This window comes from Parasteatoda tepidariorum, chromosome 1 (genome assembly GCF_043381705.1).
Source record: "Parasteatoda tepidariorum isolate YZ-2023 chromosome 1, CAS_Ptep_4.0, whole genome shotgun sequence".
NCBI classification, from domain to species: Eukaryota; Metazoa; Arthropoda; class Arachnida; order Araneae; family Theridiidae; genus Parasteatoda; species Parasteatoda tepidariorum.
In genome coordinates, this window is record NC_092204.1 from 61,629,677 (window position 1) to 61,642,414 (window position 12,738).

Below are 12,738 nucleotides of genomic sequence, written 5' to 3' on the forward strand. Positions count from 1 at the left end.
GTTTGTACTTTTATCAAACACCTCCAGAAAAATTTGATTGCTATAGCTAGTCGGAAAGCTGTCGAAACAGCGTGATTTCACTTTCCAACACACGAAAGTGAGATAACAGTATCACAGTAAAACTGGCATTTAATTTTAGAAATATGATATGTTGGCTAAAAGTAGTCAACTGAAATGCATTTAGATCTAAATAAATAATTAACAATTATTTCATTTTGGAATATTTGTTACGGTAGCAAAGATGAGAAAAATAACTTTTAGAAATAGCTACTTAAAAATATTAAAATAGGAAGATAATCGGTTACTTACTTTATCTTTTGGCACTTGAGGTATTTCGAGGAGTCTAAGCTTGTTCTCATAATGAATAAGTGTTCCACCCTTTCATATATATGTAAAAAATATTGTTAGACATTAAGTCAATTAATTTGATAATTAAATAGCATAGTTTATAACAAAAATTTTAAATTGGCTTTCTATTTTTATAATAACAAAACTCATTCCTTTGTTACACGCCACAGAGAGTACATAGCATGTTTTGTAAAGGCCGCCTTTGGTACGTAGTTTTAGAATCTTTGTCAAAAATGAGGTTAAGAAAGCATATATATTAGGGATCATTAATTGATATTTAAGTCAAGAAAAAACAAAAGCACTATCAAAATCTTGCGAATCACTACTGAAAGAAAAGACAGAAAATATTAAAACCGGTTAGATTGCCGTGTGAAACTAAGGGGTGAAGAGTCTCAAAATTTTATTAAGCAATAAGACTAGATTTTCCACATATTTATAATTAACTCATTAGTACTTAATCTCATATTATCTGGTAAGTAAAGACAACACAGTGACTGGTAAAAAAATAACATGTTTTGGCAGCCAACTGCCTCGTTGTAAAATCATGCTGTTTCAAATATTAAAATAGTTTAGTAAACAAAAATAATACTAAAACACGAACGTTGCTACAAAAATACTGCAAACAATTTAAATTTTTTCAGTGTAATAACATTTCTGAAAAAAATTTCACTCACATGTTTTATTAAAAAAAACTAATATAATTTACAAATATTGTAGTTCATTTTAAAGAAAAACAATTCCAAAACATGAATATTGTTGGAAATTTTTGTAGAAAAATAAAATTTTGAAAACGTTATCCATATAAAATAATATTTCTAAAAGAAATTATACATAACTTTTTTTCTTACAAAACTGCTTTAATTCACAAATATGGTATTAGTAGTTCAGTGAGAAGAACAGTATTAAAACACGAACACAGTTACAAAAAAATGCAAAAACTTAAAATTTAAAAAAAATTTATGCAATAACATTCTTGGAAAAATTTTAATACGTATGCTCTATTGGCAAAACTGCTTCAATTTACAAATATTGTAGATGGCTTTGATAAAAGCAATTCCAAGACATGAACAATGTTTGAAATACTTGCAAAAAAATAAAGATTTTAAAAAACGTTTTCCCTGTAAACATTTCTCAAAGAAATTTCACACATAAATTTTTTTTACAAAACTGCTTTAATTTACAAATATTGAAATTGTTTTTTGTCAAAAACAATATCAGCATTGTTGCGAATTACAGCCAAAATTTAAGATTTTAAGAAAAAAATTTCCAATGCGATAACATTCTCGAAAAAACTCTTATACAGCAAATTGTCTGGTAACCATTCTTCAGCGATTATTACAATGGCTTTTACTGAAACTATGATCAGTTAGTAGATTTGGAAAGAAAGCAATAAAAACTTGATATATTAACAACAACAAAAAGAAATTAGTCTTAAAAGTTCCATTTAATCTGTAATTTAAGTTAAATGTTACAAAAATAATAGTCATAAATCATTCTAAATGGGGTACAGTGTTATTAGTGCTTCAATTATATATAAAAGGATACTATAAAAAGTAACGGGTTTTCAAACATATCGAAAACTTTTTTTGTTTTTATTTTAAGTCATTGTATTGCTAGAAATGACTAAGATCATTAGGATTGGTATCTGAAGAAACTAAAGATAATGTATTAGTTTACTATAACGAAAAAATTACTCTGTTTATTTATTTTACATGCATGAAGAATGTTTTTTAAAGTAAAACATATTAAAACATAAAAAAATTATTAATATTTGAAAACCCTATTGTGTTAGGTATTTTTCAAATACATTCCTCTCTTTCCGTACAGTTGAATTAAAATAAATATTTTAAGCTTTTAAAAGCAGTGAATATTGTAACTGATTGGTAAAAAATAAAATATAATATAAATATAAAATATAATATTAGTATGTTTTTTCAAATTTATTTTGAGATGTTTCATGATATAGAAATTGAAAATATTTTCTTCATTTACCACCAACATGTTTTATGCTTTTCTATTTTAAAATTCAAAACGGAGGTAGTCTAAACTTTTCTTAAAAAAAAAGCTCAAATTATCTTCGTCTATATCTGATAAAGATATTCTTACATAGTTCTTTACACGCTTTCTAACTCTAAATAAAATATTCACATTCAAAAATATTATGTTCAACCTTAAAAAATGCAAATCAATTACACGTATTTAATTAAATATTGCCTCCATTTCGTGGTTTACACATATTTTTCTCATTTACTTCTGCAATTAAATAGTCATTTATTGCAATAATACCGATATATGCTTAGTGATTCCCAAGTAGTTTTTTATTTTATTTATATCAAATTTTTTTTAAATATTTGTATTTTGTTGAAATGTTTTACATTTAATTAAATTCAAAATAATTTTTTAACGTTATAAACTTACACATTTTATACGATATTGAGAATTTATATCGTTATAATAAAATAAAATGGTTGCATAAAAATTGTTAACCAACTAACATAATTACTAAAAAAATAATTTCTCGATTTAAGAAATCTTTGAATGTATATAATTTGAATATGTTTTGAAATATTTGAATGTATATAAACAAAGAAAAGATGCTTTCAAAACTCTTTTACTACAGAAAATATTACCTGACAATAGATAGAGTTTCATGCAGTAGAATCCGTGACATAAAATTTCGAAATATTATTTGAACTTTAATGGATTTAAAAAAGCATCTTTTGAATGTAGGAGAAAGTAGCTGTTAAAAACATTTGAAACATTTCCTAACATTAGGACTCGTAACAAAAGAACATAATATTTACAAAAGAACAAAGAACATAACTTACCAAAAGAGCATAATATTTACAAAATATTAACTGACATTTGTGAACATGAACTAGCTCAGCTCTTCGCACAGAAACAACGGGAAAATGTTTACAAAAAAATATTTTACTTCTAAAAATAACCCAGTTCAAATACGATTCTTGATAAATTAATGATACATACTTAGAATCAAACATAAACATTTTTAAACGCAAATATTTGAGTTTGTTTGTTTTTTTAAAATGTCAGTTAACATATTTTTACAACTAAGCTCTTCAATGAAGTATCTTAAAATTTTAGATCACAAATAAACCATAAAATTAAAGACTTGAACCATAACTTACCTTAACGTCTCCTTTTGTTTTGTCTGTAACTTCCATAACAAATTCATTTTGAGAATGTGATTTACCAGGATTTAATAGCATATTTAGAATATCTAATGCAAGTAAAGGAAACAACTAAAATAATTTACATGTCTTTATAATTCTAATAATTAGAGTCATTTTACAAAAGAACTGTGGAAGGATACTAAGATCAACTGTGGCACCCAAGTTGTCAATGTTAGAAACAAAGCAGAATTCTCTCCCGTGGTTGATGAACATTTCCAAAAGACCAGAATTAAAAAATGATTCATAAAAGTCCCCATGACCAGGAGGATACCATCTGTAAAACATTTTAAAATCATTGTATTAATTTTCATTCAAAGCCCATAGTTATGAAATAGAATTTTATATTTTGATAGAATTATTGATACCATAGTGTATGATACAATAGGGAGATATATCATATAATAGGGAGAATTCGCACTCTAACGTTGCGATCCGTAGGCTCTCGTGCATAAGATTTGAATTTATTAAAAAATTGAATTTATGTGAATAAAAATTTTTGCAAAATCCCATAATTTAAAAACGCCTAACGTTGTGGAATATCGTCTTCGGCCACAAAATCAAAACAAACATTCAGTGGATGTAGTGAAAGAAATTTCTCCCAACATAAATTGTATAGTTGAAAAAAAAAATAAGTAAAATTTTAAATTAATGAAAAAATTTCTACTTTCTTAGTGAACCTAGTGAATTAGGCAACCAGACTTTTTTTTAAACTAAAATCAATAAAATTTATTTTTTTATCAAATCAAGCAATTGGGTTCTTGCATTTTAAGAAGAAAAAGATCACAGATACCCACATATGTGACCTATGACGTCAGCACTGGCTGATCACTTACAAGCAAAATGGCGTGTTAAAATTGAGCTAAGTTTCGTCACATAAGTCAGAATGTTAACTAAAGTGAAGTTACTTAAATACAGCACAGCATCGAATATAAAATTTATTGAAATATAATTTTTTCTCGTCTACATCTTTTACTTAACTGAGATTTATTTATTTATTTTTTATGTATTTTACTGCAATCGTGATGTATTTTTATCTAGTGTACCTGGCAACCTCGATTAATTATTTTGTTTATGTTCTAAATGGCTTCGTGTATGTCTTTGTGTTTAATAAGAAATATATAGTGAAAGAATTGAAATCTTTGTGAAAGAATATAGAATGTGTCACTTAAGAAAATTGATACTTGACGGTCTTGGCTTACTCAAAATAGAATAGAAAGAGCATTTGCTAACGTTAACAAAAACCTCGCTTCAACAACCAATCAGGATTGAAATACCCACACTACGTCACTTACAGGTACCCCTTAGTAAAATCAAAAGATTCATTTTAACATTTTGTAATAACGAATCCTCCAGCTACATTTTGTGTTGGCGTTTTTCTGCATGTTGCTATTTTGAAAGTAAGCTTAAGCAGAAAACAACATTCAACAAGTAACAAAGGGCTTGTAGCTCGGTAAAACCTCCAACAAAACCTTAAGAATCTAAAAAAATGCTGTTCGCATTTCGGTGACGATTTTCTTCGATAGCAAAGTAAAAGTAAAAAAATCCTTATCTCGCATTTGATTTGTTAAGATCTTGTTAGCATAAGATGCGCCAATTTTAGCAGACCAATCAAATCCAATGCTCTTGCAACGCCATATAGCTGTTTTTTTTTTCATTTCAAGAGCAAATTTTCTCCGTCAAAATATATCGCCAAGTCTAAGATTTCTGTAAGACTACGAAACCATTACCATTTTTTAATAATTCTATAATATACTAAAAGATAGCACAAATTTCCTTTCCATCCGACAAATTTAACTTTTAAAAGTTTTTATATTGTTTCGAAAGCCTATTTATATAATTTGATATCTAAATGAAACAGATATACAGTCGCAGATAATAACTTAATAACTAAACAGATAATAACTTAATAACTAACAGATAATAACTAAATGATATACAGTCGCAGATAATAACTTAAATCCTATACAGCGATGGTCTTTTCTTTACTTGCAACGAAGTAAAGGGTGCACTACACTTCACCTCATTAAAGAACAAATGGACTCGCCTTTCTCAATACGCAAATGACACATTGCTAAATAAGATAAGCTGATCTGGATAATGCTTCTCTAATACTATGGCCATACCATTTAATGCCCCCCTTAGGGATCATTTGAATGACTAAGTTTATGTACCTCCAATGTTCAACAATGCAGGAAAGCATTATTGCTTCTTTAAAGGACGTAGCTAGAAACATTGTATTCGGAATTGGATTTCTGCAGGAGTGCCCAGTCCCGCAGTGGACTGATCATTAAGACACGGTTCCCAGCAGATCACCGAAGTCAAGCATCGCTGGCTACGGTCAGTGTGCGGGTGGGTGACCACTTGGATCAGCCTGCGTGGGGACCGAGGGTGTGCGGTATTGGTCCTCGTTAAACTGTTCTACCGTAAAGTGCTCGACTTCGAGTGCAGGTCGTCAGGCTACAAAAGCAGGGGTGCCATCCCCTCTGCAGAGGATCAAAATTGTGATGGCATGTCTTCGGAGAACAAAAAATATACATTCCCAGACCGTCGCCAATAGCCCATTGTGCAGCTCTAGTGCAACGTAAATGAACAACAACAATAACAGCAGGAGTACCCAAAGATGCAAACGAATGAACACATTAAAAATTTGGAGAAGTGTATGTATCTTTCCATCCCATTTTTGTACGTTATATAATTGTAAATAAACAATCCTTTAAAACCGGATAAATCATAAAGACAAACCCTGTGTATTTATATCTATTTTTAATGAAAATAATATCATTCTTCTTTATCATGTACTACCACAACAAAATCAAATAATATAAGATTGGATAATTTTTAACATCTATTTGCATCATGAACGGATGCAATAAACCTAAGATTTTTTTTTTTTAATTAAAAACATATAAACTCAAGCGCTAACTTCATGGAGCTTAAATTTTCCTTATAGGCTGCATTTAAGCTAATCACCTTGAAAGAAGCATTAAAAATTTTAAATATTATATTCATACTTAGACATTACTTACTTACTACATTTTAAAAACTACATTTTGCAATAATGAATATAGAAAATGCACGTGATCTTGCACGTTGTTGTGAAGGGTGTGCCTGTTTCAAGGTTAGGATAGCAATAATATCGTGGTTTAAAATGCACCAACATTTTTACAGTGACACAGACATTAAAATTACTCTTAACAAAAGTGTTTAAAACAAATATTTACGATTCAGGATCTGGATCTCGCAAAGTGTGACCGATGGGAAGCAAACTTTCTTTGTTTAATCGAGGATACCTGGAAATAAAATTATATATAATTAATGTTGAGTGAAATGATGCAAGATGTTCTGTAACAACCGTTCTTAATATATATATTTTTAGAGTCCTTGTCAAAAATGAAATCGTAAAATTAGGAATGGGAAATTTATATTTAATCGGGAAAAAAAACAGTTTCGAAACCTAACCAATCACTATTAAGAAAGTGGAACTGTAAAACGAAATTCACCGATCCTGTTTTATTGCAAGAAGAGGAGGAGAGGAGTAATGCTATTTGAAATACCTCTAAGTTTCACCAGGGGATCAAACGCTTTGTGAAAGTTTTCATGTCGTTTTCGTCACTAGTGATTTGACAGGTTATGTTTACTTTATCCTCCCTTAAACATTCGTTTGCAATCCCTTCATGTGTAACCTTTTTTTCACCATATTTGACAACGATTCATGTGACAAGGAGTCAGATCATTCTACCGGGGTAAGTAGAATCTGAATTCAGTACTCCGTTAAAGTGAACTCAAAAACGAACACACCACCTCTTTAACCTCTTATTCCTAAGGTAACTGTACATTTTTTTTTTTAATTTTGTGGTCATTTAGAAGAATAAATTCGTTTTAAATAAATAAATTCGAGTCAAACGAAATAACAGTTATAACAAAACAAATTACTGACGAATTTCATAGTTATAACAAAAAAGACTTCATGGAATATTTTATATTCATTATATGAAGGCATTAAGGTGGGAAATATTATGATAAGCTGCATTCTTTTTCAGGAACCATGTACATGCGATATACATGCTTGTAAAATCCGCTGTCGGTCGCTGATCAATACCAGGAGTACAGGAATCAATAGAAAATTTCCTTCTTCTTCAGATCTATGTCAAAATTGTGGAAATGGTCTCCCGAAAGAGTGGCTCTGACATCTATCCAAAAGAATTTGAGCTATGACATACTTTCACCCCTGCGGTGCTCTCTTGTCAAACGGAAGGCGCGCCTTTTTGACTTGATACGCAAAGACCAATAGCTGACGTGCTTGGCTTGTCCAAGCGTCATAACAAAAAATAACAACTCTTTTAGGTAAGTTTTTTTTCCGACAAATACCATACTACTCATGCAGTCAATAATTCTTTTTATTATTATTCTATCTGCTATCTCTTACCTTGTGCCAAATCCAAAAACTTGTGCAGGAAGTTCCGAAAGTTCCAGTGTTCACAAGTTTCCGGAAATTGTGAACACTGGTAGCAATACTAAGTGGGAAAGTGTGGCTTATCACTATATTCTAAAAGGCCCTTTATATTGATAATACTTAATCCAATTCAAAAAACAACAAAAATTTTATCCTATAACAAACAACCTATATCTACTCAGAAATTAGCTGATTCCACACAAATGAAACGAAACATGAATAGTTGCAACAATACCTACTTAATGTAGGTTATGATAAATTATATAATATAATAATATGATAAATATGATAATTTAGGCATCATATTTAAATTAATACAATTTATAAATAAATTTAACTCAACTAAATCTAACTTTAAACCAAATTCTAATAATTAATATCAACCTCTATGTCATATTACGTGAACTAATTACTAGCCAATTCTATATATTTTGAAGAGAAGAGCGAAACAAATGTGTTGAACAACATTCAACAATCATCGAGATTGTTTATTCGAATAATTGACAGATACTTTCTGACTTATCTATAGTATTCACCCACTGATATGCTCTTGAATAAAAGACGATGGGCGTGCAAATCTCATTTTCCCAGAAGGATATGTAAACCTCGATCGAAATTAAATCGTCATTAGCACGAAATATATCGAGTTAGTGATTCCTGAACCGTTGTCCGTGGATACTATTCACAAATTAGGCATCCGATAGTAGGCAGAAAATTTTCAAAACAACTCGTCATTTCAATGGAGCATTGTTGGAATTCAAAATACAATAACAAGTTGTTAAATGTATGTGAACTGTATTAGAAAATTGTGTACAGGTTGTATACGAGAACTTCATGTATTGTTATTTTAATATTTTGTTATTTAATAGCAACTGAAAAATTTACCAAAGAATGAACAGTGAGCAAAAAAACGTTCTCGATAACGTTTGATCTAATGATCATATCTTAGTTTGATCTAATAATCATAATGATCAGATCTAATGATCTTATCATATAAGTTCTAAGACACTTAATGGTTCGAAGGAATAACCTAAAATATGCAGACAATAATGCAGACAATATTTGAATTTATGACGAAATCAGACCTAACAATGTACTTTTTCTGAACAAACTATTTTTCCGAAGGATTCGGATTTCTGACCACTAAAATATAGGGGGAAGCCAAAATCTGGGAAATTTAGTCCCCATAGTTTAGTTAAAAAATGATCCAAAATTTGGACCCCTTAAAGTTAATTTTACTTTTTGCGCATTTCGCCATATCTCGAGAACTTTTTAAGCGAATTGAAACATTTTTGCGAATAATTATAAAATTTATTAATCTAAAGATATTTCCGTGCAAAAAATAACTTTTAAGTAAATATTTATTATCTATATTATTTTATTTTATAATAGTAAGAAAAATTTTAATTGTATGGTACACAGTTTTGATATCATTTTAAAGAATGTAATTTTAGATTGCAAAATACAAAATTTGAGCGAAATCGGTCAAAAGGTTCCTGAGAAATCGAGTTTTAAAAATACGACTAATCCGAATTTGTCAAAAAAAAATATGTTTATTCAAAGAAAGTACGTTTCTGTGTCTGATTTCGTAACTTAAAATATCATATGCATTAATTAATTAGCATACTTGAGGTCACCCCCCTTGAAGCAATGAGATTGAGACCTCGAACGTGAGGATCGATCATTAGGCCAAAAGCTATTCAGATTGGTTATTAATAGTCGAAAAAATTTTGAATTTTTAGGTATAAGTTTTTTACATCATTTTAAAGTATATAATTTTACATCGCAGAATACAAATTGAGCGAAATCGGCTGAAAAGTTCCTGAAAAATCAAATTTTAAAAAAGTGGTATGCTTAAAATTCGATTTCTCAGTAACTATTCAACCGATTTCGCTCAAATTTTGTTTCTTGTCATATAAAATTAAATACTTCAAAATTATGTAAAACTTTATATACCTTACTGTTCAAAATATTTGCTACTGTTATTAAGAAAAAGTAATAAAAAATAGTAAACATTTACTAAAATTTATTTTTTGCCTGAATAAACGAATTATTTTTGGATAAACGAATTTTATAGATGTGTGCCAAAATCTTTCAATTCGCTCAAAAAATTTTCAAGATATCGCGAAATACCCAAAAAATAACATTAACATTAGTGGGTTCAAACTTTGGATCGATCTCGTGACCAAACTATTGGGACTATACTTCCCAGATCGTGGCTACCCCCAATCCTTTAGGAGTAAGAAATCCAAATCAGTCGAAAAAAAGGTATGTTTATTCAGAGAAAGTACGTTTTTGTAACTTAAAAAATCGTCTGCATTAATTAATTAGCATATTTGATGTCATCCCCTCAAACCTTTAAGATAGTCCTAGAACGCAAAGATCCGATCATTAGATCAAAAGTTATTCAGGGTTGTGCGTTTTTTTTTTTTTTTTGTTTCGGATGTGAACTCAAATGAAGTGTAAACTGTAACTTTCAAATAAATGTGACAATGCCATTTTAATAATTTAATATTTGATAGTCACCGAAAAGATTGTACGAGATATGAAAGAACTATAATTTGAATATTTCATGCTAATTAACAAGAAAGTTTTTGAATGACATGTTATCACAAACCTCGCTGTAAATTAAATCGGCATTAGCAAGTAAGATGCGAGTTAGCTATTCCACCCCCGTTGACCGAGGAAACTATTCTCAAATTAGTGATCCAATAGTTAACAGAAAATTTCAAAACAGCTCACCAGTTCATTGAAGTGCTTCTTGAGTTAAAAATAAAATAATTAGTTGTTGGATATGTAAACTGCATTATATAAGTGTGTACAGAATGTAAAAGATTATTTTAAAGCTGTGATAGTTCATAGTAACTAAAATGGGTATTAGTGTGCAAAATTAAGAAGAAAAATGTCTTGATAACTTTATATCAAATTAGCACGTAAAAAGATGTTATCTTAAGGGTTTGAAAACGTAACCTTAAATATGCTAATTAATTAGTGTTGATGATAATTTTAATTAAGAAATCAGACAAAAAAACGTATTTCGTCAGAATAAACATAATTTTTTTTATTCTTTATTTCGACGGATCCTGAAAAGAGGGTAGAATACCCGCAATCTGAAAGATACAGTCCCAACAGTTTGGTAGAGAGCAATCTAAATTACCCTCAAATACAACCAGTACCCCTTAAAGTATCCTTAATCCTAAAGTACCCTAAATACATCCTTAAAGTACCCCTTAAACTACCTTCAATAGCAATTTAAAGTACCCATAATGTTGAGTTACTAAAGTCGAACAATTTTGGTACAGTAAGGCGTTTTAGCTCCATTTTAATCTGTATAGTTTTAAATGATAAAATTCAAAATTCGAATTGAATCTGTCTTCAAATTCTTGAGAAATAAGAATTTAAAAATTCGACGTCTTTGAGATGGTGGAATGCTCAAAAAGGGAAATTAACATTCCATGAGTCCAAACTTTCGACTACTCTCTAAGGAACCATATAGGAACCATATTTTCCAAATCTCTCTACGCTTTATATTTTGAGGGACATGGACCTAAATTCAACAGAAGAAGGTTATTTATTCAGAGAAAGTACGCTTTTGTGTCTGATTTCGAAGAGAAAGAAAGATCGTCTGCACAAATTAATTATTATATTTAATATTAAGTTCTTCGAACGATTACGATTGCATCTTAGCGCGTAATAATCAAAAGTTATGAAGAGGTTCAGTTTCTTATTTTGCGCGTTGTGTACATAATACGTAATTATTTTTATTTAAAATTATTGATAACTTAGTAGTAACATAAAGTGCATATAGAACGCACAAGCACTTTTATTTCAATTGTATTATACTTCATGAAAACAGAAAAATTTATAGGTTGCCATAAAAATTTTAAATCTATTGAATATTTATGCTCACGTAGTTGCCTTAGTTCCCAAATGTCTGTGAACTATCGTTATTTCGTGTTTACCTAGCAGATATCAACATTAAGTATGCGTTGATGACGAATCTGGGATTTAAAAAAAATATTGTAATTATTTTTTTTCACTTATAAATCTGCCCTTAAGGGTATATTAAGTATCACTTTACTAATGTAGGTAAGAAATAATTTATTCAATTAAATAAAAAAAATAATTAATAATTAGCAAAATACTACTATTAAATAATATAATGGAAGCGGAAAAACATTTTGGTAAAATTACCATACATTAATATAGAAGAGGAAAAATTCTTGTTAATAAAACCAAAATATAAAGTATTTAGACCATTTAATTGGTAATTATCCCGTGCATATGAAAATGGTTTACCATATGAACTGAATGTTATCAGAATCAAATGTTACCCGCCTGAAAAGCCAAATATTATCTGAATGGAAAAATATACATTATTTTTTTTCAGAGAAAAATTTAACCAAATGTTATCCAATATATTAGATACAAGGTTTCAGGAGTATGATATAACAAATAAAATAATTAGAAATTTAATAAAAATAATAAAGGTTTAATAAAGGTTAGATAATAAGGAACTTTGATAAGTAACAAAAATATTTTATCCAACATTTACCGTCACACTTCTAAATATCGACATTTGCTAGTGAGAAATAACGATATTAAGCAAGCATATATTAAACATTAACATCCAGTGAATATTAAATGTCGACATTTGTTGGTTTCATTGAGAAATTAGGACATTTGGCAAGTATTTTCTGTCATTTGTACAATAAGGATATTTCGTTGTAGCTGAAAAGTATG

General features: G+C 29.2%; 1 protein-coding gene across 2 annotated transcripts in view; it reads right to left on the reverse strand.

Annotated features, from left to right (window-relative positions):
- LOC107452659 (UTP--glucose-1-phosphate uridylyltransferase) overlaps positions 1-12,738 on the reverse strand; it is a 71,761-nt gene that overhangs the window by 23,343 nt on the left and 35,680 nt on the right. For both annotated transcript variants that reach the window (XM_016069205.3, XM_016069206.3), the window contains exons 6-9: positions 6,764-6,832; positions 3,683-3,816; positions 3,498-3,589; positions 310-378 (exon numbers count right to left, since the gene is read on the reverse strand). In XM_016069205.3, coding sequence (XP_015924691.1) covers positions 310-378; positions 3,498-3,589; positions 3,683-3,816; positions 6,764-6,832 — 364 coding nt within the window. The remainder of the gene's footprint in view (positions 1-309; positions 379-3,497; positions 3,590-3,682; positions 3,817-6,763; positions 6,833-12,738) is intronic.